Source organism: Cydia splendana, chromosome 19, assembly GCF_910591565.1.
Source record: "Cydia splendana chromosome 19, ilCydSple1.2, whole genome shotgun sequence".
NCBI lineage: Eukaryota > Metazoa > Arthropoda > Insecta > Lepidoptera > Tortricidae > Cydia > Cydia splendana.
In genome coordinates this window covers 4,684,933-4,712,799 of record NC_085978.1, presented here as the reverse complement: position 1 = coordinate 4,712,799, position 27,867 = coordinate 4,684,933, and the positions used below count along the sequence as shown (strand labels likewise).

The following is a 27,867-nucleotide window of genomic DNA, read 5'->3' as shown; positions in this document are numbered from 1 at the left end:
GCATCCGATATTACCCCAACATACCTTACACCCTGGCGGGTGTTGCCTCTGCGTGCGGTCTATGGGCAAGGGCAGCATCCGCTCGGTGTACCCCTTACATTTCATTAATGTGTCATAAGGGACTCTACGTGTGGGCTTCGGTTCCGCGCACGCCTCCCAAAGGTCCGGAACCTCCGGAACACCATTGTTCCGTGATGGGAAAGACATACAAAAAATTGTATGGGAGGTAGAATTATGGTATCATGAATATTTTTTAACTCGCTTAAAACTTAATACTTATAATATAAAGGTAAGTTTTTAGCCGTCTGAATCTTTTTAATCTATTTTTTTATCCGTTTTTACATCTAGCTATAAGAAAGCCCAAGTTTGTAGATGTCTCGACGACACAGAACAGATACGCCTGGCCTAATGGCGAGGATGATGATGAGGAGAGCCGACCCCAAATGATATGGGAAAAGGCTACGCGAAGAAGAAGAAACAAAAGGAACACTAAGTGCCACTTCCATTCCACTAACCCGGGGTTAACCGGTTAAACCTGGAGTTACCATGGTTACCAGGACAATTTGACACTGTGTTAACGGTTTAACCGCTTAACCCCGGGTTAGTGAGATGGTGCAAGTGGCCCTAAGCAACAACAAAACAACAATTATATAAAACGAGTTTATTTAACACGCCATATCTTATGCAAACATACACTAGTACGTTCGCATCACCGCGTAGTACAGGGTTAACCTAACTTTGGCAAACACGCATACCAAATCATACAAAAATAAACATTTGAGTTCACAAGCAGTGTCAATATGTTTGACAGAATAATATACTCGTTTAAACTCTACAAATAAAGGACTGCCATCTGCGCTTTGTTTCAAAAAATCGTTGAAATCGTCAGGTGTGAAGTCAGTTGAGTGTGATCATTGGTCAAATCTATTAATTGCGTTCTGATTGGTCAAATCTATCAGCTGTTGCTTTGTGATTGGCTGATCAGTGATCACACAAGCTTCACAGGACAGTCAGTTAGTTGTAGGAGCGTAGTAACATAATTTAATTTTATAAAATAGTTGTGCTATAAGTAATAGGACAAAAGTAGGGCGCCGCCCTGCAGTCTTGAGTGGTTGTCTTATTGTACTTTGTAGACCCGGGTGCAGGTGACGTCCTTCACGGTCATGACCTGTGAAAGAAATAAGATACAGTTTTTAGTCGATCTATCTCTTACTTTTGGGCTATAATTAAGCGGCCTCGCGATTTACAGTTTCCCCAAAAAATATGCCGTATCTGATTTTTAATACTACTAGTCCATGCTACTAGAACTATATCACGATTAGCTCAAGTACTTACATAAGTCATCTATGTGATTTTTCCAAGTTAATTGATAATCTATTAATCCATACTATTAATATCGGTAGTACTATTAGTTATTCTGTGCTAATATTATAAATGCGAAAGTGTGTCTGTCTGTCTGTTACCTCTTTACGCTTAAACCGCTGAACCGATTTAGTTGAAATTTGGTATGGAGATTGTTTGAGTCCCGAGGAAGGACATAGGGTAGTTTTTATCACAGAAATCACCCTTTAAGGGGGTGAAAAGGGGGATGGAAGTTTGTATGGGGAATCGATAAAAAGCAGATTGGATGAAAAATAAGCTACCCAAATTACTATTTAACTCCACGCAGACGAAGTCGCGGGCAAAAGCTAGTAAGATATACTTGTAAGTGACCGAATAGTAATAAGTAATAGTCAGGTACGTTGACAGTACATACCAAACTATAAAATGATTCATCTTTATCATATCCAGACAGCGTTTTATGTGCATTAGCATTTAGCATTGACATTATCTCGGTGACCCTGACTTGCAGTAGAAGGTATGTACATTACATTGTTAGATAACGACTTCATACTAATAACTTGATGTGTATTGAACATTGGATTATATTTTGGATGAGAGCGTCAGTAGTTCGAGGGTGAAATGACTTTTACCAGACTAACAAAGTCCACTTTTAAGAACTTCTTTTCGTGTAACTTTAAAAGGACTAGGTACATAAAGGAGACGGCGGGACGATTTAACATATTACCTAATTCCTTTTTAAAAAAATGGCCGGAATATACACTTGGCTATGGTTGGTGCTAGCCTATATCAACCTATATGAACTCAGCAAGGACTGCACGAGTAGACCGCCTCTTTTTAGCAGCTTCTGACGAAGCTATATATATGGTCTTGTTTGTACCAATCCTAGGATATGATATGATGAGTTCTGTCGCATCTGCTAGCACAAGAACCTAAAGGACCACCCCACACTAGCGTCTAGTCAGCGCTATGGAAAATGGCGTGACGCGTATTTGCGCCAACGTTGCGTCAAGCAGCAGCTAGTAGAATAGACGCCGACGCTCGTTAGACGCTAGTGTGGGGCGACTCAAAAAGGATAGAAAAGCCAGATTCAGTTGGTACTCCATTTGAATAGGAACTGGACCCTTACCGCCTTCAACTCCTCGGGGCCGAACTCGCGCAAGTAGGTGACCTCGAGGCCGTCAGGGGCTTTCTGCACCTGCTTCAGCTTGTTGCCTTCGAACGAGCACACAGTCTTCACCTGGAAATACAAATAAGTAATCGGTAATTAGTGTAAGTGCATTTTTATCTATTATCTATGTTATTATGGGTCACTTGGGTCAGAGAGCGATTTACCATAATGCCTGTGCCTTATGGATTGTCTGTTAAATTGTAATATAGGCACAGAATAAATAATAGTACTAGGTACAGAAGACTCACTCTCTAACAAAAAGCGACTGTTACAATCAGCACAGATATGGCCGCTAGGTGGCGACAGCGCCACGCGCGGCTTATGGCTTTCCCCAAAATTGGTGTCGAACGGATGTACTTTTAGCTACCTGTAGCAAAGCGACGAAATCGCGGAGTGAGCCACGCCTGATTTAGGTAGGATTCATGAAAATTTGGAAATAACTGTCATGAAACAAAACAAGTCAACTCGCTTACTGACTCATTTGATTAGTTAAGTACACGAGTTGACATTTACTACCACTGTGGCAATAGTCAGGCGTGACGACGTAAATAGCGGAACTCTTCAATTTTTTCTCGGAGACTTCTCGAGTTAAGGATAATCTAGTCTGTTTTTGTTACTGCTTGTTTTTGATTAATACTTTCAACTTCTAATTTAATCATTTGTTATGGTTTTGATACGACCTTGACGATCGTCTACATTGGCGCGCATCTCACGCTTGCACGACTTTTACTTAATTTTGCACGCACCAATCAGTATGAGCGATTTTCAAAGTATCAAAATAAGGTCAAACCCGCAACAAGTTGTTATAAAGGGTACATTTCTGAAGAGGGTGTTTTTTCGACATATGTACGGCAATTTTTTATTTTTGGAAAATCTGATTTATAATCATCGTTTTAGGATGGTTCACAAAAAATATACTGTACGGGCACCACTCTACTTTTTATAGATATGGACGTTTAAATATCGACATTTGTATGACACTATTTAGCCATTTATAAGGCGCTTTTGACATGTATATGGCTTTTTTTGGACATTGTATGGCAGTATCAAAATTCTTATGGCACTATTTATTATCTTTGTGGCATTTGTAAGACCCTGACGACATATGTCTGGCACCTTTCAACGGTATTGTTCAGTACTTCAAGTTGTTGCCCTACATTCGTTGACCTTAGACTGACAGGACCAGTAACAGTGGGAACAGACCTGGACGCCGTCAGCGCGCTCCTTATCAAACTCCTCCCCGGACTTGAACATCATCTCCGTGGTCTGGTCAGGTCACCAGCGTGTACTGGTCTCCGTCCTTGAGGAGCTCCACGGTGGGGGTCTTGCAAGTTTATAAGTCTGGTGATGGAGCCAGTTTTCGTTGACTTTAAACTGATAGACGAAATAATAGTAAGAACAGACCTGGACGCCGTCAGCGCGCTCCTCATCAAACTCCTCCCCGGGCTTGAACTTCATCTCCGTGGTTTTGAAGGTGGAGGAGGTCACCAGCGTGTACTGGTCTCCGTCCTTGCGGAGCTCCACGGTGGGGGTCACTGCGTTGGCGGCCTTGCGGGTGATGAGACCCACACCTGGAAACAAATTTTTCAAATTAGTTTTTTCTAGCCTGTTGCAGTAAGCGAGACATCGAAGTATAGAGGTGAAATAAAGAAAATTTCACCACTTAATTGTAGAATTTCATAGTGGATTATCATCACCCAACAATGTTGGGCCAACACATATTAACCAGTGTTTAGCGCCTACTACCTAGCGAGGCATTCGAGCAATGCGAGCGTGGTAGAATCTGACCGCATAGTAGGTAGTTTGCCACCAAATTGTATTGCGTCCCGACCAAGGTCAGGGTGATCCTGAACCGTCGGAAGCTTGTTTAGGTACCCTTGGTTATTTAGTCGAATGTTAAAGTGCCTAGTTTACTAGGGTATAAAACAAATAACCAAGGCGTTCCGTAGGAAGATCTTATCTTAACGATGAGCATACCTAAACCCTTCATAAATTCATCGAAGTTTTTTGAAGACGCCAATTTATATTTCCTCCCCTCCCACGGATATAAGCTTACATTAACAGCCATATTCTGAAATTAACGGAAAATGGATTAATCTTAATGATAAAACGTGAAACCAATATCTATTTTAGTTTCGGACGTGACACATGTCAGATAAGATACTGTCAGTTTGCATAAAGAGGTGGGTTTGTCAGAGTTTAGTCACAGATAGGTCAGTTAGGTGTTCCATTTATCTAAGGATGGGTTTTGACAGTTGACTTTGTGATTGATACTGATAATAATGACAACAAGTTGATGTTGTTAATATGAATAATCTAATCTTATGGAAAATTTTAGGCAAGGTCAAGAGGTCCCACGTGCATTCATTCATGAAGACAAAAGGGAAATTAACTCCCGATTGATTTAGGAAACCGCCCTGAAAGGTACGTGTGAAGTCGACAGGTACCTATTTATATAAGTAGTTTGCCTAAAGTTTGAATTTAGGTACGTAAACAGTACAAACATTAAATTGATAAGAGCTTCAAGAAAGGTACATCCAGCAGCAGAAATTACAAAGCAGGCGCGGCGACCAAAATGATTTTAACACAACCAAGTATATTTTTAAGAGAATAAGAGCGTGTGCACTTGTGCAGGTAATTTTGAACACCTCACAAAGGATCCTCATAATATCCGAGGAAAAATGGGATGTGAGTTCATGACAAAGCGAAAATGCCGTAATTCCGTATACAGCATCCGAGCAAAAATTGAGACCACCCACCGTGTCCGCGCGTTCCGACGTTGTCGGATAGATCAGAGATTAGGTACTTAGTACCACAGTACACTAAGAACAGTAGTGAATCTAAGGCCGCTCGGCAAGTTATTTGCCTACTCTTGCGTTGCGCTTAGGGTTGTCACTTTTATTTTTAGTTAAATATTATTTGCATATTATGAGTAGCACTACGTTTCTATTTATTATAATATAATGAAATGTTCTATCAATTCATAAATGAAGTATAAATAAAACGCTTTTTAAATATTAACATTAGGAAATGGCAGATATTAAAAAAATTATAAATTCGATACAGAAAAAAATCCTCCGGTTTCTGCATGTTCGGAACGCTTTATTGTTAGCGGTTAAAGTAAAGTAAATTCTCATCCTTACGTATAAATTTAGTAAAAAGGTTTTAGGGAAGCATGGGCAAGTAGGTATTATGAAGAATGACAAGTCCGGGTTTGAGGAGTCGTTATTGAGACACTATATTTTTTTTCTACTGTACGACTGTAATTTTTGAATTAAGATTTCTTATACCAAACTGCAAATGGGTATTTTTAATGTACGGGCTCCCAACTCAAATATAATATTCATTTCGATACAGTTTAGTCAACTATAATGAAAATGACCAATTACAGCTCGCCGCGGTCAAGAGGGCGAAACAAAACCATAGCTCAAATTAATTATTAATTTTAGGTTGTATAGTAGAAACAATTGGGTAATAAATCAGAAACGCGCATGTGACACCCTTAATATAACAACATCCATAGACTACGAAAACCACTTAGTGTTGCTTGTTAGTCTCCATAGGCTACGGTGGCCAAAATCGGGAAAACAACTGTCTAAAAATTGAATTTAGCGCGGAGCAAGTACCAGGGCCTCATGAGTTACGAGAAGGTGTCATTGACCAACCAACGCGGCGGCCGGGGCGCGTACCAGTATTATGAAGGTATCGCGGCTGCTCCCGTATCTTAGCTGTATACAGTGTATACTTTTGGTTTGGTTTGTTTGTATGATTCTACTAGTTTAAAGTATTATTTTTGTTGATTCGTAGAAAAAGTATTGTATACAATAGTGATATAATCAAGCTTTTCAATCTAGTACCTTACTTATACTATTGCCTCTGTTCATAGTCATGATCAAAAAAATTAAGGCGTACCGTCAGAGCAGACAAATGCGAGCGGGCGGGTAGCGTAGCGTACTCGAATGCGCGCGATCACAGTCGCGGTACGGCCCACACTGCCGCCACCGTATTCCCCCGTATATTATGCTAATGTGTGCGTGGCAGCGCGTGCGTACACGGCGCCCGGCGCGCACGCACACATTCAAGCCGGTAGCGGCACATTTCTATGAAGATTCACTACTGTTCTTATACTGTGTTAGTACTTACCTATACATAGATATGCAAACAACTACTCCGTATATGTCTGTAATGCGGCCAAAGTACACATCTAGTCTTGGATATGTAGGTAGCTGATTCTATTCATCTTGCTGTTTGCCACGTATGCGAATTCCTTGTTCTTAAAAATAAAATGTTTATTTTTTTCGATCGGCTCAAGTCCCCTGGATCCTAATGTTACCAAGGATGGTTTTCTACGTTTCCTGGTTTTATTTTTCATTTAAATTTTCCTTACTTAGCTAGCTCATCTTGGAGGGTTTCTACTTAATGCTTAACTCGGTGTATATAGAGTACATAAGGTGGGTCTCATGTAACCTATATGCTCGTATTCGCATATTTAGATCCCTAAATGGAGTCTCAACTATTATGGACTTTGATTACCTATGTTCGCGAACGACACGATAACTACTTTAATCCAATAATCTGTTTAACAAGCCTATTTGCCAAAGCCACTTAAATTCTGCCTCTATTTGTCTCTTCAATGACGTCAAATATTAGCTAGTCGCAGTTCTGGCGTGTGTAGACGCCGACCAACACATTTGTCATTTGCTTTTAGTAGAATTCCAGAACCTGGTCCATACATTGTAGGTCATACATTATCATTCCGGAAAATATGTATATTAATTAAATGTTATTTTTATACATACTTTTCTTTTAATCAATTGATAATGTTGTCTTAATAGGCTGTTGATTTTCCATTTCGTCAGATATAATCTGGTGGATAGTTTAAACAATAAGCGCAGCGCAATTTCACCGCATGTAATAGGTACCCAGTACAAACTCTTTTTCTGAGTTACAAATCCCAATTAAGATTTCCTGTTTATTCTGCCCAGAATGAAGAACTCTTCAAACTTACCAATTTCATCGAAACCTGACGAAAAATCGACACCAAATAAAAAAAAACCTACAATGTTTGCAGGCAAGCTAAATTTCAGCGAGTTTCTTACACGATGCGATTATTTGTATTTGACCGATGTGCAAACGGTGCGCAGAAGCAAACAAGATATTTCAACGTCTTTCTTGTCTCGTCCAACGGCATTACTTCAAGTACCTATATTTCATCTGAAGCATTAGCGCAATCATGCTTACAATAGTCTCAATTCTACTGCACCTTATTTCTACATGGATACGGCCGATTTTTGAATGGACGTATTGTTTGAAGAATTGATTATACCGTTTTACTGCACACATAGAACTACCTCTCATAGATACTGCATTATGAGCATACCGTTTTAACTCTGGCACATTTTAGGGATTTCATGCCGATAAATAAAATTTCGATATAAGTATAATATACTACATATTTTACTTATATCGAAATTTTATTAGTAGAAAAAGGCGCGAAATTCAAATTTTCTATGAGACGATATGCCTTCGCGCCTACATTTTTCAAATTTGCCTTGCCTTGTTCTACTGACAAGATCTGCTTGACCAAGTATATATGTGCTCTTCGAAAATTCTCTATTATTATAAAGAGGTTCGTAGTCTGATATTAAGACTTATGATTAGGTAAATATAGACATAAATAATAACATACCTAATCACTTAAGTATTCGTGCCCCGAGTTAGCACATGCATGATTAAGAGAAAGACCGAGTCGCCAGACAGGTGCTTTTATACTTGTACAACTGGGTCACAAACCGCAGCCAGTTAGTTTCAACTCACACTATTGATTGCTACTGTTTCTTCATTAGCTGTGTAGCTTTGGCTGCGTGTCAAAACTAAATAGGTAGATTTCACCTAAAACTAGGCTACTCTACCTTCCACTAGGTATAATATAACCACGCAAGTATCCCCTGATAGGACTTCATGTGGGCTAATAAAAATAAAATCCTACTTGCAAGTAGGTAACCTAATATTTTCGTGAATTCTATTTTATCAAATAAACAGTGTTTTTCACTTGAAATAAAATTAATGTCAATAAAAACAAGCTTAACGTAGATAATTATCATTTGTTCGGATTACAAAGGTAAATTGGTTTGTTTACGCTTTTTGAATCGTTTACTGAATTCAAAATCGATTCCGCCTTGAAATATTTTTGGCAACAAGACCATAAACAAAACATCCGCAAAAATTTAACGATATTATATATCCTCTAGCTGGCTACACCTCAAAATTTGCCAAGAAAAGCAATTTTTGATTTGTCAAGATTAAAATTCAAAATCGAATGGAATGTGAGACCTTTTTATAGGTCTTTGGGCGGCTAGTAGAAAATAGCCATATTACGTGCTACATGCTCCCTCTAGTGTGTCAGTTCTCGGCAACTGCATTCCAATGCAGGTCCAATGTGCAGTCCGGAGGGAGTGCTTTGGTTCATGCGGGCTGCATAATGATTGAGAATTGGATTAGAGGGGCCTGGCTGTTCAAGTGTAACGACATGGAGAAAATACTTTCTTATGCTGTTGGTTGTTAATGTTGGCAGCGTTATATACTCTGTATCTTTAGGTATTTAAATAAAAGTAAACAAAATATACGAGGGTAGATGAAAACATTACACGATCAAATAATGTAGGTTAATGTCAGGTCGTTCAGTGACAGATCCAGACGGTTTTGTGTTTGGTTGGTTAACCAATAAATGTTATAACTACCCGAAAATGTACAAATCGTTTGTTTCTTCGTGGTTTACTTTTATTTAAATACCTAAAGATACTAGACTATAGACAGCTTTATATGCAATATGTCGAAAGTAGGTACCTACTTACCGCAACATATTATTGTTAGATGGGTTATTTTATTTTCTTGATTTAAATTACCTACACTTGCAACATACAGTTAGAGCTAATATCATAGCCTCATAAACTCAGGTCTGTACAGTCGAGTTCATATGTAGGTATACATTTTACCACCTTTTTGCAATGGATTAAGATGAAGAAATGTATACATATTTATGAACTCGACTGTACTAGGCCACAGGTCACCCTCGCGCAGGCAGCTTTCTCGCGCAAAGATTGGCCATAGCAATCCAGCGCGGGAACGCTGCCTGCGTGATGGGCACCCTATCAGGGGCGAAAAATTTTGATAGGTATTTTGTTTTTTTTTGCTTTAGTTATCTTAATTGTAGTTAATTTTAGTTTTATATTCATTTTATAACACTTATTATATATAAGTAATAAATTAGTTTTTGACCATGTGTGTGAGCATGTTGTACCTAATTTCGTCAGTTTACGGGATCATTCGAGTAGGTAAGTGCAGACCACGTTGAGAATGCAGTACTGAACTACATCTTAACACAAAGGCAGGGTTAGTCATTCAATGTTGCCATTATTCGCCTCGTGAGGTTACATTAAGAACCCCATAACCCCTCCTATTTTTCTGAATTTATCCTAAAGGAGCTTAGAATCTATTTCGCACTCCAATTCCAAAATGTTTAGACGCGAGTTTTTACACAAGTCACTGCCAAATCATCAGTGTCTAACTGCAAAAGAATTAAACTACACTACAGTATTCGCCAATGGGAGGCTTTTTGGTACGACAGCCAACCAATTAAGTTTTTGCAACCATTATTACCGAGGACAAAAAACTACACGCGAGGAATGCAATATTCAAGGGCAACGGCTTGAAATATTTGGTAGTCGTTTTAGTTTTGCTCTTTTACCGACTTTATCGATAACGATTCGCATGTTCAAAGAATAGTTTGGACCACAGGAATATTTTAATGTTGATTGCCGCAAAATTTCACGTTTAAAAAGTTGGCCACTAACTTTATGGTGCACAATAAAGAATATTTACTTACTTATGTATTTGTACGGACTTATATGTGAATTACTTAGGTAGCGGACACCTAATACCCCCGAAAGTGCAACAAAGGAGCCAGGTTTTGGCTTTGACAAAGTGTTCTTTTATTTTAGAGTTCGATACGAAATAAATTTCTTACATTTGTAGCGTAGGTACCTATACCTATCCATTGCTTCAAATAAAACACACTCGGTATCCACTGCTTCAAAGAAAACACACTCAGTAACCATTTATTTATAAACGAATACCCCCGAAAGTGCAACAAAGTTGCCAGGTTTTGACTTTGACAAAATGTTCTTTTATTTTAGATTTCGATACGATATAAATTTCTTACATTTGTAGCGTAGGTAACCTATACCTATCCATTGCTTCAAATAAAATACACTCAGTATCTACTGCTTCAAAGAAAACACACTCAGTATCCATTTATTTATAAACTGCTTCAAATAATCCACATATCAACAGGAAAAATAATCCATTAAATCCGTTTCATTTCTGATAAGAATATTGGGTGGGCGTAAACAAGAATATTATGTAAGCAGCATAATAAAATGAGCAGTCATCTCAACTGCAGATAGAGGAAAACAAACAAATAGTTATGAATAGACTAGGAGATAATTATAGGCGGTTCAATGTCCAACGCGTCACCTCACCTCTACTCGGCGAAACGTAAGCGAGTATCGATATCGCAAGAGACTGAAAACCTCGATACCTACAGAATACGGAGTGCTAAGGAGAAACTATTGAAATAGTAATCCTATTAGGTACTTATATACTCTAGCCACCCAGACATCATAACATGCCGAAAAAAAATAACAATTTTGATTTGTCAAAATAAAGATACAATGGAACGGGAGACGGGACGGGAGACGGGAGACTTTTTATAGGCCTCTGCATGGGCGGCTAGGGGATATGTCATTATAAGCGTTATATTTTGATAGTGATTTCAGATTCAGATCGTTTACTACGGTGTAAACGTAGCTACATGTCAAAAACAACGATAAAAACACAACACACACCTAAAACTAATTAAACCTAACATTATACATATATGTACACAATTACACAAGTCAATTAATTAGAGAACAAAAAATAAAAAGCATTACACGATAATAATAATGACAAAAAAAACATTTGACATTAATGATGACATTGACTTTGTAATTGCAAATGCCACGCAGAGTTAGCTTGGTCAGACTAGCGCCATTCAGTCGCCTAAAGCCGATCACTGACTAACAGCAGGCGTGGCTCAGTCCGCGATTTCGTCGCTTTGCAACAGGTAGCTACAAGTACATCCGTTCCACACCAATTTTGGTGGCTATAGTTATGAAAGCAGAAGTATAAAAATGAACGTATTAGATTCATAATTGTTACATATTTGCCGTGACTTATTTTTAAAGTGTTTTTCAATTAAAAGACACGTCAAGATTGTTTACCTTTTTTCTAATGCTAAAAAAACGAACTATAGCGGCCATATCTGTCCTGATCGTAACAGACGCGTTTTGTTAGAGAGTGAGTCTTCTGTACCTAGTACTATTATTTATTTTGTGCTAACAGGCCGCCGGACGATATAGGCCTGTCAGTTAGAACAAATATTTGACAGTTCCGAACAACTGACCGGCCGATATCGTCCGGCGGACTGTTAGTCAGTGGTCGGCTTTAGGTCCGTCGCGTATTGAGATTCATCAAGCTAAGCCCCTATCTTTGTCATCTCCCAGTCAGATTGAGTTTCCGTATCGATTACTTGCTGTACAATCGCCCGCACTGTTAAGTGTACAACGGTGGACCTTATGCCTTTTGTAATAAGGTGCACCGATGTACTTTAGGAGTACAAGTATTGCTGTGTGTACTACTGTACGCCCGCATCGCCGGTCGCGTGTCGACAATCACCACATGCCATCGTAATTATCGCAAATACGTTTCCAATTTGAACCGACACAATAAACCTGATTTCATAAAAGCTGAAGATAATCAACTAGGAAACAATTTATTTTTCACCTCAGCAGCTCGAACAAGGGTACTTTGCTTCTTAAAAACAGTGAGCAAAATGCGATTTTGCTCACTGAGTCATTTTGTCTCACTCAGTGAGCAAAATGCGATTTTGCTCACTGAGTGAGACAAAATGACATTTAAGTGGCCTTTATAGTCAAATGTCATTTCAACATGCGGGGTCTAATACAAGTTCGATATACTTGGGTTCTATTATCTCTGTCCCTCTAGGTATGTTCTCACTGCTTAGGGTGAAAATTGTTGTGTAGGTACTACACGAGATCAAAGTTATTTACATCTCGTGCGCTTTTGAATCCCTTACTACGCTCAAGATTCTAACTCGCTACGCTCGTGAATCTATTATAGAATCTTTCGCTTGCACGGGACTTAAAATAAGCACTCGAAGAAATATCAAACTTTGATCTCATGTTGTACAAATAACTATTATTTTATTTAAATATATATTTTTATTTCTGTTTTTTTTTTAAGTAGTCTACGAACTGTATATAATCTATAAACTGAAATAGATGTCATACTTATACCTACTAAAGAAAAAGTGACCAAGCCCTCCACTGGTCGAGGCCGGAATCGAACCGACGTCTGCAGCTTGCGCGGCGCAACAACGTTCGATTCTTTTTCTTCATACTTATACCTTTAAACGAGCAATTCTTGTATATTTATTTATTTATTTATATATATGTATGTATATATTTCAGGGATCTCCGAAACGAAACGGCTCTAAGGATTTCGATATGTCTTAGGTATTCTCTGGGAAAACGCGCATTGTTTAGTTTTTATCATAGATTTATAATTTATATGTTTCCCGAGCAAAGCTCGCCGCTCTCCCAGATATAATGTATGTCATTAGTTTCAGTTTAAAGTAAAGAATGTGTTATGTCTGAAAGATATCGTTTTTTGTGATGGTTTATCACTTTTCCTGTCCTTTAACCTCTACCTATCAGTTTTGTTTTTGTCTGAGGTACCTATAATATATATGTCGGCGGCCGATCGTAAGATCAGGCATATCGTGAAATTCCTAGGCATATCGTGAAACGTGAAAATCTTTGACTCCTTCTTTGACTATTTCTGGGCAGTTTGCCCTTCGGGCATCTGAAGCAACCTAACGACCCTATCCTACCTATCTATTGAGTTAATGTGACAATCGTCAAAACATTACACAGGAACATTACGATCTGCCTGATCTTACGATCGGCCGCCGACATACATGCCAATAAAGAGTTATTTTATTGCTTGTTTTGATGATATCAAGATAAGGACGTAGGTATTTGTTACCCGAACTTTTAAGTATTTTTTAAAGAAGATCGAGAGATATTTGCCGCGGCGATATTAAATTGATTGCATGATATTTATTAAGTATTATCACATATTAATACATATCGTCACTACTTTGAAACATCTCGTATATCATATTGCTACTCAAAGTTGAAAGGCATCTGTATGCATCCCATACGTAGATACCCTTTGAGCATGTAGATACCACATTTTTCTTTTGATTGACAGAACAAGATATGAGTTCTTTCAAAGTAGGTAGTGCATCGGCACATATCGATGTAGGTAACTAGGTAACAATCAACTTAATATTATAGTACTTATAAACAACTAAACATGACAAATTAAGAATCGACCGACAATTTAATCACCATATATAATAGATACATCAGCGGTAATGTAATTCTGACGCTCTTCAAGTTGCATCTCGACTACCTTGTTATAAATAACAAGTAATAACATGCCAACCAATTTACCTTCCCGTCATCCGTATGACCGTTCGCCTCAATGAACCAAAATAATCAAACCGGCTGCGTAGCCAAGATGCCAATCGCTCGCTCCATAGCGAACGATACGGTACTCTCTATCACTCTTCCATATTAGTGCAGCTGAGAGTTGCGTTTCTTTCGCTACGGAGCGTAAACGATTGGCACCTTGGCTACACACCTAATGACTATGTGTAACGCTCATGTTATTACGGTTGTTATGACGCCTACGGCTTGCCCACTCAGATAAACGCTGTAAACCGCTGGGCGTAGGCACCCTGTTTTTTCCAGACCATATTTGTCAGATATGTCATAGACATCCGTTAGAAGAGTCTAGACCAAAAATGATTTGTTTTAATTTAGACGACGGGATGACACCTAGAGTTAGTAGAAGAAAAGTCTGCAGCGATTTTGATAGCCCACGCAGTGCAACTGTTATTTATACGTCATAAATTCATAGAAGTTTGACGTTTATTTATATATTTATTTATTGAAAACACGTTTACATGACATTACAGTGTATAACTAATGCACCATGAAAGTTAGTTACATTTAGATTACAGTATTATGATACATTTATAAGATTGACTAAATTATTACAGTTGAACAACGACTATCATCCAAATCATCCATCCTCTCACAATACCTCAGACATTCACTGCACACAGCCGTCCATCGTCGCCACGCAAACATATCGCAGTCAGTAGCTGATGTCAGGAGCGCATTCAACAGTGTGAGAGCACGATGATTTAAAATAACACACTGCGTAGTCTATCTAAAATCGCTGCACACTTTTCTTAGTCTTAACTCGAACTACATTTATTTCATTCAGATTTAATCCATAAAATTACCTATACCCTAATTATTATCAATTGTTCAGAGACAGTTGCAATTCTTAGACACCGGAATAGGATGAAAATCGTTACAGAACCCGGGCCTCTCTCGTGATTGGCCACAATTGGTGCTGATTGTCGACCATTTTATGACAATTGGCCGACAGAGAGCGACCAATGGGTAATCGCTAGACGTCTCATGCCTTTGTATAATTGGTCTTGAAAAGATCGTACGACGCGGCAGCTCTTTGACTAATTTATATTGATGATGATGACTTTAGTATGGGAAATAGATATGAGCGCCGATAGGCATTTAGCCGGCGGCGGCGCGCCGGTCAAAATCGGTCGGCGGCGGCGGCGAATCGGCGGCGTGGCCTTGAAACACCTTTGATTAATGAAAAAACAATTCTAACCAAAATTTTGCCGAAATTACATGTTTTTGCTGTAACAAAGTTATAAAATAAGTGCCTTTTTCGATTTCAAGTAAAATTTATTGAATAAAGTTACGAAAAAAGTTTTATATAGTAGGTTCAAACGGTATCGAGCGGCATCAGAGCCGGTCTTAATCTTGGCGAGACCCTGGCCGGAAGATCTTTGCGAGGCCCTTATCTTTTGTGCTAAGTAAAAAGTAGCGGATTGACTGTATCAGGGAAACGTCTGGTCGACAGTCCAAAGAGCCGAAGTGAGGAAAATCAAGCTCCGTTATTAACCAATATCGACCCAACAAACCGGTTTATGTCAAAAAGTGAGGCCCAAGGCCGAGCTCCACCTAACACCGAAGACCTGATTCCGACGCCTTCCCATGCGAGGCCAGAGGCTGAGCTGCAGGTAAGCATACAGCTAAGAATCGAACGCCAAGTGTGAGCTTGGCTGACGGCAGAATGCGCCGGTGTGCCGATTACGGTGCGCTTCTGTGCGAGGCCGAAGGCCAAGCTGCAAGACAGCAGAGCCTGGAATTGGTCCAGTGTAAGCAAGTCCGAAGGCCGATAAAGACCGAGGCCATAGTGTTAAAGACCTGGAGCATACCTGCAGGTGCATTCGTGCGAGGCCCAAGGCCGTGCTGCAGTGGAGCTAAGATCGGAGAAGAACCAATGATCAAGCATTTTAAAAGCGAGGCTAAAAGTTAGGCTCCAAACAGGGCCGAAAACTTGGAGGTTCAGATAGCGGCTTACTTCTATGCGAGCGATGCGAGGTCAAAGATTAGGCTGCGAGAGAGCAAAACTTGAAATTTGAACAATGGCCAAGCTTAAATGAGACCCGATTCCGTTTCCGATGCCTTCCGTGCAAAGCCAACGGCCGGACCTTTGGGCGTGAAAACGCTTAATATCTGAAATGAACCCCCATTTACACCGTTTAAAGACATTCAACCATGCTTGCAATGGTTAAATTCGCGGTGAATGACGGATGAGCTAGCCAGCTGGCAAAATTAGTCATTTCGTTGCCCTAACACTAGTAGCGCGGTTACCAAACAGAAAAGTTTGAATTTATCATCGATATTTTAGAATTATATGGACCTAAAATACCTTTTCAATGTCTATAAGCTATTCAGGCTGGCGCCGTTACAGATCTAAACTAGATAAAATATATATTGACTGATTCTGAAAGTAGTAGTATCTAACAAGGTCACGCCGATGCCACGCCGATAGCGCAGCGTCGGCGGCGGCGGCGCGTAAATTTTGTCGGCGGTGGCGGCGCGCCGGCGCGGCGCTCATATCTAATGGGAAAGTCATTAAAATTCTTTATTGTATTATGTGTATTTTTGATTTAATTACAAGTACAAGCCATTAAAATATAAACATTAAAATGATAAGACAAGAATTATTTTTTATTTAATATGCTAATCGCGTAGGGAAGATCGGGTACAACACACCTTATACCAGTTATGCCTTACAATGGGCACCAAAAAGCGGAGCACTAAAGGTTCCGTCACACAGGGCACTAAAGGTTCCGGGGCGCGTCGCTTTTACATATAAAACGCTCACTCTCCGCTCACGCCCCGCCCGGAAAACGCGCCTGTGTGACGAAGCCTTAACGCTCGAATAAATTACAGTACCACCGCCCACACTGTTAACTGTACATCGGTGGACGTTACCTTATGCCTTTTGTAATAAGGTCCAGTAGGAGCGTTACTGTTTGTACCTACGACCGAAACCCATTTTTTTGCAGAAACCAGAGGTTCAGTTTTGCTCTAGTTTCGGTCATGATATTTATGCCGAAACCGCTGCTGTTGTCACAATGAGTCAGAATGAGAGCTAGAACTAAAGTCTGTATCTTTAGGTATTTAAATAAAAGTAAACAAAATCGACCCTCAAATGGCTCCTTAAGCCAGTTGAAGGTAGATGAAAACATTACATGATCAAATAATGTCAGATTAAAGTCAGGTCGATCAGTGACAGATTTGTATTTGGTTGGTTAACCAATGAATGTTATAACTACCCGAAAATGTACAAATTATTGTAATTGTAATTTATTTATTTGCTAGAATCATGGTTAACACAGATGTTAGATAGAAATATGAGTCCAGCACAATTCTGCCGACTTACGGCAGACTTATTTGTTTACTTTTATTTAAATACCTAAAAATACAATATAAGGGCCAGATAAGTAAGACATATAATGCCATCTGCACCCGATGGACCTGATCTTGCTAGATCATGTCTTATCTTTAACATAAAACCTGCCGATGTATCATGGTCGCGTTTTTATCATCTGTCACGTCATGCGTCACTTTCGCACTTAGGTACATACTTGTTAAAATGTGACAGGCATGGTGATAAATGATAAAAAGCCGGTCATCATAGGCCTTCTGCCTTATCGTTTCACAATCGATAAAATGGATTTCTAGTAACCAGCTAACGGGTGTGGCTCTGACTAGTTTGCTTTCTGTAGGCAGGTACCTTATACTAGCCAAGATGACAATTGTTGATAGAAAACGCCAATTTAAACTTAAATAATTTATGGAAATAATCACGTGACTTTTCGTAGCATCTAGCCTAGGGTTACCAGATGTCAAGAATTTTCCTGACATGTCAGGAATTTTAGCCGGTTGTCAGGAATGCGGCCGGAATATGAAAATTAGCAGACTTTTTCTAATATGTAGGTAAGTACCTAAAACAGTACATTATTTAAATTTACTTACATAAATCCAAACCAAATTAAATGAATATAAACAATGTATCAAGCATACATAAATATCGCTTACGGCTACTAATTCCAGACGCAGTGCACAAGCATAAACACGTTTTTCATAGCTGTCATCTCGGACCGGAAAAAGACTGTCCGGAATGGGGAAAAGTAAAATGTCGGACGGTAAAATTTAGTGATGTACCGACTATTGTTTTTGCTGACTAGCCGACTAGCCGACTAATCGGCGCTCGAATGGCCGATTAGTCGGCCGACTAGTCGGCTAGTCGGCCAGATCATTAGTTTCGTATAAGTTCAGGTGAAAAACAATAGTTTTGCTCCTTTGGTTGCGCTATTCATCATAATTTAGCTTGGCTAAAAGGTGTTCTCTACAGGTTCAAAAACCTATCACGATAATCCTCGTTCAATTTCTGTCTTTAGTTCTTTTATTTTGCGATCCTGAGCAGACCGTCAGTACAGCTTGTAGGAGGTATTTCCAAGGCTCTACTTCCCGTACGTAGTCGCCAGTTAAGAACCTATCCCCTGTGGTCAGCGTCTTTATACGAGCAACGTGCCCTAAGTCTCTAAATTTTGCAATAACATAATTAGTTCCTCATGGCTCGACCATTAAAAAAAAACAAAAACTGAATAATAATAAAAAAAAATTAACTATCGAACTTGCACATGAAATTACACGAGAATCAGTTGAGATCGACCTGGGGAGCGATTTCTGAATTTCGATTGCTCGACTTCGTCACTCGAAAATCGGTGGAAAACGGCGAAATGCTAATTTTTGAAATACGAGCGATAGAAATATGGAATCGAGTGGCATTGACCACTCGTTTTCAATTCTATTCGTAGAATTTAAATGCCTAGTAGTGAAGATATTATTGAACGAAATAAACGAAATCTAGCGGTCAAAATTCAAAAATCGGGCCCCTGTAGAGAAAAACAACATCCCACCAACATATGATAACGATCAAACGGTCAATTATATGAACAAAAGTTTTCGTATGCACCCTGAATAGGTATTTTAGTAAAATAAACATAAAACATATGGTAAATATTGACTGTTGATTTCTTTTTTTTTCTGTTTTTCTGTCACTATAAAGTGCCGACTAATCGGCCATTTTTGCCGACTAGTCGCCGACTAATCGCCGATTACAAATGTGGCCGGATAGTCGGCTTTCCCGACTAGTCGGTACATCCCTAGTAAAATTACGTCTAGTGCAAAAGCTACTATATATTAGGTCCTTACCTATGAAATTGGCGTTTTTGTTCATAGATCTGATCCTAGTTTTTTTTTTTTACAAAAGTACATACACAATTACAATAAAACTACAGTGCACTCAATAAACAACGATTTTACATACAATTAATTGTTATTTTTTATTGTTAAGTGTTCAGAATTAAGCCTTGAAAATAGGTCTTTTCATGTGCTGTCGGTTCGAGTATTAAAATTACTTATATTTTTCTAATGGTACCAATTTTCAAGAAATGGAGATATTGAAAACATACCTTAAAGGTGTCAAAAATTACTGGAAAAATTTTGTTTGGTTTGAATTAGCCATCAAAAAAATATCCGCAAAATTAATTGTATGGAAATTCGTGTTTCGTTGAAATTCTCCGTACAAAACGCCAATTTCATAGGTAATGACCTAATACATTTAATGGCGTGCCATTGCCATATCGGACCGTAAAAACTCGGACTGCCGGACAGTAAAATTCCTTGTAGTGCACAATCGCCCTATGTCATCCATAACCCGGGTCTTGATCCGAGACCGCGCAGGTCATGGTGGGCACGCGCATAATGATTGCAATTTGCATTTAAAACGTTAAATGTGTCGTAAAATAACTACGTATACCTATTATTATTATGTGGCTTTATGGCTATTATTGTCAATGTTACTTTTCTAAAATTTGGTTTGTTGGTAAAAACTAGCCAAGTCAAATCCATTATAATTTCAGGATTTTCTACACAGCACAGAACTTGGCACCCATATAGATCTCAACTCAATTCTTTAGTGGGCGAGTCAAGAACGACACATATTCTAAATATTGACTTGCTGGCATCATTTCACATTTAAGTTTTTGTTGGGATAATTACTCAAGTCATAACTAAGATTATTGTTTTCAAACAGCTGATTATTTAATATTATTTATTTTATTAAAATGCAACGATGACGACTAAGAATAGTAAATGGTGAAATTGACATCTCTGTATCTTTAGGTATTTAAATAAAACTAAACAAAATCTACCCTCAAATGGCTATTTCAGCCAGTTGAGGGTAGATGAAAACATTACACGATCAAATAATGTAGGTTAAAGTCAGGTCGTTCAGTGACTGATCCAGGCGGTTTTGTATTTAGTTGGTTAACCAATAAACGTTGTAACTACCCGAAAATGTACAAATTGTTTGTTTACTTTTATTTAAATACCTAAAGATACAGACTATAGGTATAGTTATAGGTATAGTATAGGTAGGGTACGGTAGTTGCCGATATCCAAGCTAGCCACGGCAATAGGTATGCAATTTATAGAGCAACGAAATCCCTCTAGTTAGTATGCCATACTCTCATTATTAATTAATCCGGATGCCTGGCAGCTGTCTAGCGGTGGGTGTGGGAGTGGATGGCCAACAAAGTGGTTGTAAAATCAATTGAAGGTGTGCAATTTATAGAGCTCTGTGTTTGGTGTGATATAATAGCTAATTATGTATGTATTTAATTCAAATATAACAATGCCAGGCGTTTTATTTGGGGGAAAAGTAGTGGTGCCAGGTGATGAAAATACACAATCACTTGTGCGCCTGCAGGAATTACAATTGCTTTACGCATAGATTGTGAGTCAGGTGAAATTTGCTCGTGATCTTCCTGCAGGCGCACAAGTGATTGTGTATTTTCATCACCTGACACTACTTTTCCCCCAAATAAAACGCCTGGCATTGTAATATTTGAATTAAATACATAATTAGCTATTATATCACACCAAAGCTCTATAAATTGCACACCTTCAATTGATTTTACAACCCCTTTGTTGGCCATCCACTCCCGTACCCACCGCTGAACAGCTGCCAGGCGCCCGGATTAATTAATAATGATAGTATGGCACACTGACTAGAGGGATTTCGTTGCTCTATAAATTGCATACCTATTTCCGTGGCTAGCTCTCCGGCTATACCTAACGTTTGGGGGTATGGTAGCAGGTAGCTTTATTATCTAGAGACTTCGAAACTTATCAGTATCAATCATGCCAACGTAAGTTAATCCACTTAATTTAGCGAGTTAAACTTTATGGATTTTCTGATAGCGATATATTTTGGTCAAGAGTGCAATAAACAATTGATAAACCTGATCCGTTCAGCATTTCATCAACACGTCTATAAAAAGCTATATTGTTGCACCACAGTTATATTTATAGCTACATAGCTATACTGTTGTTATACATATAACAACATGGAAAAAACCAATGCAAACCAGTTTATGAATTGGTCTTTATAATAAAGTCGTATCTCTAATTATGAACTGTTTTTAACTTTGTTAATGTAAACGCATCATTTTAAAAATAGAGATAGTTATTATAATCCCGGCCAATGAAATAATTACCAATTAATTATGTCCGTTATAGTCGTAACGTTAAGTATTGATGGCAAAAAGCCGAAACATAGTAACTGACAAAGTGCAAACTTTACACCAGAAAACTTTTTTTTATCGAAAAAACAAATCATAACTTCCTTGCTTATTCATGGAAATTCTTTTCGGAATTATCCACCACTTTTTTAAATGTGTCTTTCCTTCGGAATTACCCAAATTGCAGCTTAAAATAAAATAAAGACTATTATCGTGGCACAGGAAAACCATAGCAATAGTTAAGAATCGCTATAAAAATGAACGCGCATTTCATAATGTGATAAGATTGACCTTCTTTTTTTTTCAATAAAGCATGCACTGTCAACTTCAACACGATAAGGAACTGAATACTTGTTGTTTTCATGTAAAGAACAAGGACCTTTATATCTAATGCCTTATGAATGATTATTGTGCCTCAAACACTTGTTCATCGATGGAATTTGTGCAATAAAAAAAAAAAGTATGCCGCATAAGTTGATAAAAATGTGAAAATCAGGTCATTAAAAATTCAATTTATTTTGTTTCAAAGTTTGAGCTCTCATTCTTTATTCATGACTTGTAATATTTTCATAGATTAGGTATACTCTGTATCTTTAGGTATTTAAATTAAAGTAGACAAAAACTACCCTCAAATGGCTCCTTAAACAAGTTGAGGGTAGATGAAAACATTACATGATCAAATAATGTAGGTTAAAGTTGGGTTAAAAAGTCGGCTCGTTCAGTGACTGATCCAGGCGGTTTTGTATTTGGTTGGTTAACCAATAAATGTTATAACTAAGTACCCGAAAATTTAGAAATTGTTTGTTTACTTTTATTTAAATACCTAATGATACAGACTACAGGTATTTATTTATATTTATAAATATGTGACTAATATATTACTATACCTACACATACACGTATTGTTTTCCATATAACGTCGAAACTTTCCATAAATTATTTCAAGTATAATCAGGTATCATTAATTTTCTCAACTAGACAGACGGCATGGCATGTCCTTTTTTGGAAGAAACTTTACAATACAACATTATATTCTTTTCTTTTCCATGTTTATTTGTTCAAGTGCAAGGTCGATCTATTGATAAATTACACAGTACGTAGGTTGGTAGGTATTACTCGGAGTATAATTTAATTATTCTATGAAAATAATTTTAATTTGTGTTATTTCAAGTAGAAACTACTATAAACCCCTGCGTTGCCCTGGGCACTGGAGGCCTTGGTCAGTTTTGTATATGTATTTGTGTTTATTGTAAACGTGTATTATAGTACAGTGATGCATCAGAATACATGGTGTTAAATATAATTTATTAGAAATAGTACATGCTACACTGTGAGGGCATGAACATGACATTTATTCTAGTTTATAAATTACACAGCCAACAAACTCAATGCCAAAGCTAACCCGTATTTATACTGGTCTTATAGCTAATTTAACAAATTTAGTGGCAATTTCATTTTTTTTGCGGACATCGCCGACTCATGCTATAATTGTCCACGTCCGTGATGCAAGCGCGCTTGGACTTTGCATCGCCTTCTGGACTCGGATATGTGCCAAAGTCACGTATTGGCTGGTTGAACACCACTTTACGATATTTTTTTGGTGAGCAGGCAAAACTAGCGAGAACGATTCTACGGGCACTTTACCCCGGTCGTGGAAATGTGTATTTTTAAGCCAGGCCTCGACAACACAGAAACGTGAGAATTGATTTTGACAGTTGACCCTTATTTTTTAAATGATATTCTAGCAGACATCGCCTGGTGGTAAGCAATTACCGTCACGACGGACATGCGCTACACCGGAGGGCTTGTAAGTGCGTTGTCGTATATAAAAATGGGGATGGGTTTATACATTTTAAGTTAAGGCTGACAGAACTGTATGTCTCTTAGCTTCAGTAATAAATGTACCTAACTATACACTGCATTTCGACTTATAAACGTATATCTTTTATAAGTCGTTAAAATTACTCCTATATATACAATACTCGTAGGTACAGTGCAAGACGGACTAAAGTTAGAGATCATACTAACAAAGGTTTTCCACACAATTTATTTACATACTTAAGTATGTGTGCGTTTGTGTACATATACTTAGCTGTACTAAGTATGTTTATAATTTACATTAGTTCGCAAAGTTGTACTACTTGCACATACAACACCTACTGTACTGGCAACGCTACGTGCTAAGTGGGAAGTGGTAAACTAAAAGCAATGATCACGCTCGATCTGGCAAAAAATTGAATTAGGATTTTTTTTATTGTAACATAAAATGTGTCCCTTTGTCGCTTGGCGGACAGATACAGCAAAGTTATTTTCAACGAAGATACACCTCTTTTTTTAAATTATTTTGTCCTAAGACTTTAAAAATATATCAGTTTTCATAAAATTATTCCCCTATTTTGATTCCCCTAAGTGGCCTAAGTCATCTTACATTTCAAGTTTCTATGAATAAGTAGTCGTTCCCCCGCGCTCAATTGGTATAAATTAGCATTTTATATTATGTCCATCCGTATCAATCAAAACTGATAGATCTAATTCAAGAAAGTAAATTGGATTTAAAATTCAAAACAGTGTGATCATAACAATTTTGTTGTTCTGAACCTGCGGTTTTTTTTAATACGTTCTGTTAAAACACTATCATTAAAAATAATCCACTGTGTAGCTAAAACGGTTCGTAGTTTGTACCTACTTCTGTTTGAATAGAATAGAAATATTTATTGCGAACCTATGGTACATAGTAAACTTGTTACTTACAATAAAATTTGTAGAACACATGGCGCCCTGATAGGGCATTGCCAATTAATCTTATATGTAGTTATTATGGAACAATTTTTAATCTTCGCGTGTCGAACTTTGCTTCTCTCAGATGATCTTTGAATCATTGAGGAGACATGCATCCTTCGTGCATGCACTTAATATAATGACCCGAATGCTACCTATTCACCTAATATAATGCTTGGGATCAACATGTAACTATTAGTTATTGCTTGGCAGCTTTTTTAAACACAAAGGTGTACGTACCTACATTACAGTTGTACACGCGGGTGTTAAGTTTATGTGTTAATAATCTTGTATAGTAACCTAACCTACGTAAATATTAATTAACATACGCATATAGTTATTAATTTTAACAACTTAGTATCAGTACTATCAATACATGATTAAGCATGGCCATTCTCTTTGGCATGGCCAAGCATGGCTAATATGTACCTACTACAAATAGGTAAGTAGGTACCTACCTACAGTAGGTATTAGGTCCTTACCTATGAAATTGGCGTTTTTGTTCATAGATATAAGTCTGATCCTAGTTTTTTTTTTTTTACAAAAGTACATACACAATTACAATAAAACTAGTGCACTCAATAAACAACGATTTTACATACAATTAATTGTTATTTTTTATTGTTAAGTGTTCAGAATTAAGCCTTGAAAATAGGTCTTTTCATGTGCTGTCGGTTCGAGTATTAAAATTACTTATATTTTTCTAATGGTACCAATTTTCAAGAAATGGAGATATTGAAAACATACCTTAAAGGTGTCAAAAATTACTGGAAAAATTTTGTTTGGTTTGAATTAGCCATCAAAAAAATATCCGCAAAATTAATTGTATGGAAATTCGTGTTTCGTTGAAATTCTCCGAACAAAACGCCAATTTCATAGGTAATGACCTAATACTTACGGCAAATTGTATACAAACTAAGTTCCACCGAGACTATGTCTAGGTAGAGGTACCTTTCTAGCTGCCGATGTAAGTATTGTGGTTTTATTATTGTGAAAATCGTATTGATTCGCTTCGCTGCCATATTATGAGCTAACACGAAACCAAATACCTGATGTGCTAATAATTACGTACCTATATTATATTTATTTATGAGTTTGGCCTTGGTAATTTTCAGTACTAACCGATTAGGTTTCAATTGCCAGACTCTCGATTGACTGAGCACTGATGTGGCACTGATATTATTTTGTAATTCTGTGGCCAGTAGCTATTCCAGGATACATTAATATAATAGCAGTATAAATAAATAGTCGTTTGTGTTATTTTACACTGACATTTCATAGTTTAAGCTTCTGTAAAAATGTAACAATCATGTTAGCTAAATAAGTAGGTAGGCGATTAAAGACTTGTGTAAAACACATGCCATTTTACAAGTGTTAAGAGTTTCGGTTTCACTTTCGGCATAAGAATCATGTTTCGGACGAAGGTTCGGTTTAGGCCATAAAACTGTTTCAAATTGCGGGCATCTTTCTGGCAAAGAGAAAAAGATCCTCGCAATTTGCGAATTACGATTTTCGCGGTAGGCCCTCTGAACCTTACGGCCGCTCTGCCCTCCTAAGCTAAAAAGCCGTATTTGCAGTCAATTTGTATGAAAATTGAATGCAAATACGGCTCTTTAGCTTAAGAGGGCAGCGCTCCGAAACTGTATATTTTTCGGTAGTGTCCTACCGAAATTTACGGTTTTGGTTCCGGCAGGTTTCAGCTTAAAATAATGTTTCAGCCGAAAATTCTTTTTCTAAAGGTTGGTTTAAGCCATATATACCAAGTATCTATCCATTTTATATCAGTAGGTATCGAAGTATGTACATATCTCGTGAACTAAATAGCACCAGAGCACCACTCATAACTGATCATCAATGGACCTTATACCATAGCAACAAGGTTGAGGATTGGTCAGTGAACAGCGTGGATGGTGTGTGGATTAGCATAGGTACATTTTAACCCAGCACGGCAGATCGTTATCCACCGGCATAATGGCGGGTAGATTGAACATTACAATGCGGTGTCACTGAATTACTCGATAATGACTATGCCGGCTACATAAGCTACATTGCTACCCATTCACAGAAAGATTATTATTTATTACACACATAAAAGTAGTCTATAAATTTCAATTTTGAATATCTGAAAATAAAAAAGATTTAAAACTCCTGGAACTTTAGGTACCTACTAAATTTCGACTGTAGAAATTATTTTAAATCTAACTATAATAAGTTTCAATACATCGAAAACTTGCGATCGAAACTTACCCTTTTATTTATTAATTTATTTAAAAACATGCAGTCTTGCTAATTGCCAATACATTCCGGTTTAGAAAACTATGAAATAAAACACGCGATTTAATTTGATATAAAAGACATTGTGTTAATATTGAAAATGCTGGCTCAAAAATGCTACTAAGTTAATGTACCTATACAGAATTTGCATTGTAAATTAATTAATTAAAAATAGTTGAAGTAGTAATTAACCTGCTCCAACCCTATATGTAGGATCTGGCCTGCGTAGGTACCTAGCAATTGTCTTGAAGAACTCCGTAAAAACGTTCAAGAAACTTCATTAAAAATCATCTTAAAACTCATAAAACTCAATCGACCGGTTAAATAACAGGGAGTTGCAAAACAGTTAGGTATGTGGTAACGCAGAGAGCCGTCGACCGGCTAAGACATCGAGAAGCCGGCCGGCATCGATTTCTAAAAGAAAATTGATTAAATACAAGTAAAAACTCACCCAAAGCCTTCATAAATTCGTCGAAGTTTTCCGACGCCGACATCTTGTATTTCTTGCCTACGAATTCCATTTTCAATTTGTACTTATTTCTTTCGTAAAAAATGACCTAGCTGACGCCGTACCGGACGATTCACGAATGAATAAACGCGCCACAGCCACAGCACGCATGCCCGTCTCATTGAGTGAATGGGAGACCGGCTGAACGAGTGAACGGAACGAACTGACTCATTCGACCTTGGTAGTGATGCGTCTCGGTTATCGAGACCGAGTTCAATGGACTCGCACAAACAGAGTAATCTTGTGCAAAACGCCGCGGTTGGTCTGAAAAGCATTCAGTAACTACGAATATTTGAATGAACTCTCATGTACCCGAGTCCTATGTGACCTCATAATGAAATGTTGTGCGTAATGCGATAAACATTCTAGCAATTTATTTTAATCGATGTTTTAGATCACAAGTTTACAACACTTCGTCTATATTGTCATCTCTTTTTGTTACCCACAAAACTTGATTATGATTTCAACGCGCACCCCTATTCATTGACCCTTAATAAATAACGAAGGGTAGAGTGTAGTTACGAGACACGAGTAGGCAAGGTACAATACGGTCATGAA

The 27,867-nt window shown here is 37.9% G+C and overlaps 1 protein-coding gene across 1 annotated transcript; it reads right to left on the bottom strand.

Annotated features, from left to right (window-relative positions):
* Positions 1–646: 646 nt before the first annotated feature.
* LOC134800268 (fatty acid-binding protein) lies at positions 647–27,409 on the bottom strand. Its single transcript, XM_063772778.1, has 4 exons — positions 27,253–27,409; positions 3,917–4,083; positions 2,471–2,581; positions 647–1,168 (listed from the first exon to the last, which is right to left on the bottom strand). The coding sequence occupies exons 1-4, from the start codon at positions 27,320–27,322 to the stop codon at positions 1,118–1,120; spliced, it is 399 nt and encodes a 132-aa protein (XP_063628848.1). The 5' UTR covers positions 27,323–27,409; the 3' UTR covers positions 647–1,117.
* Positions 27,410–27,867: the final 458 nt, after the last annotated feature.

Bases quoted from the DNA above. Each gene is read 5' to 3' on its own strand.
- LOC134800268 (XM_063772778.1), bottom strand. From the start codon at position 27,322: ATGGAATTCGTAGGCAAGAAATACAAGATGTCGGCGTCGGAAAACTTC. The intron at 2,582-3,916 runs GTCTGTTCTTAC...TTGTATTTCCAG, and splicing joins AGCGCGCTGACGGCGTCCAG to GTGAAGACTGTGTGCTCGTT. The intron at 1,169-2,470 runs GTAAGGGTCCAG...TTTCTTTCACAG, and splicing joins GCCCCGAGGAGTTGAAGGCG to GTCATGACCGTGAAGGACGT.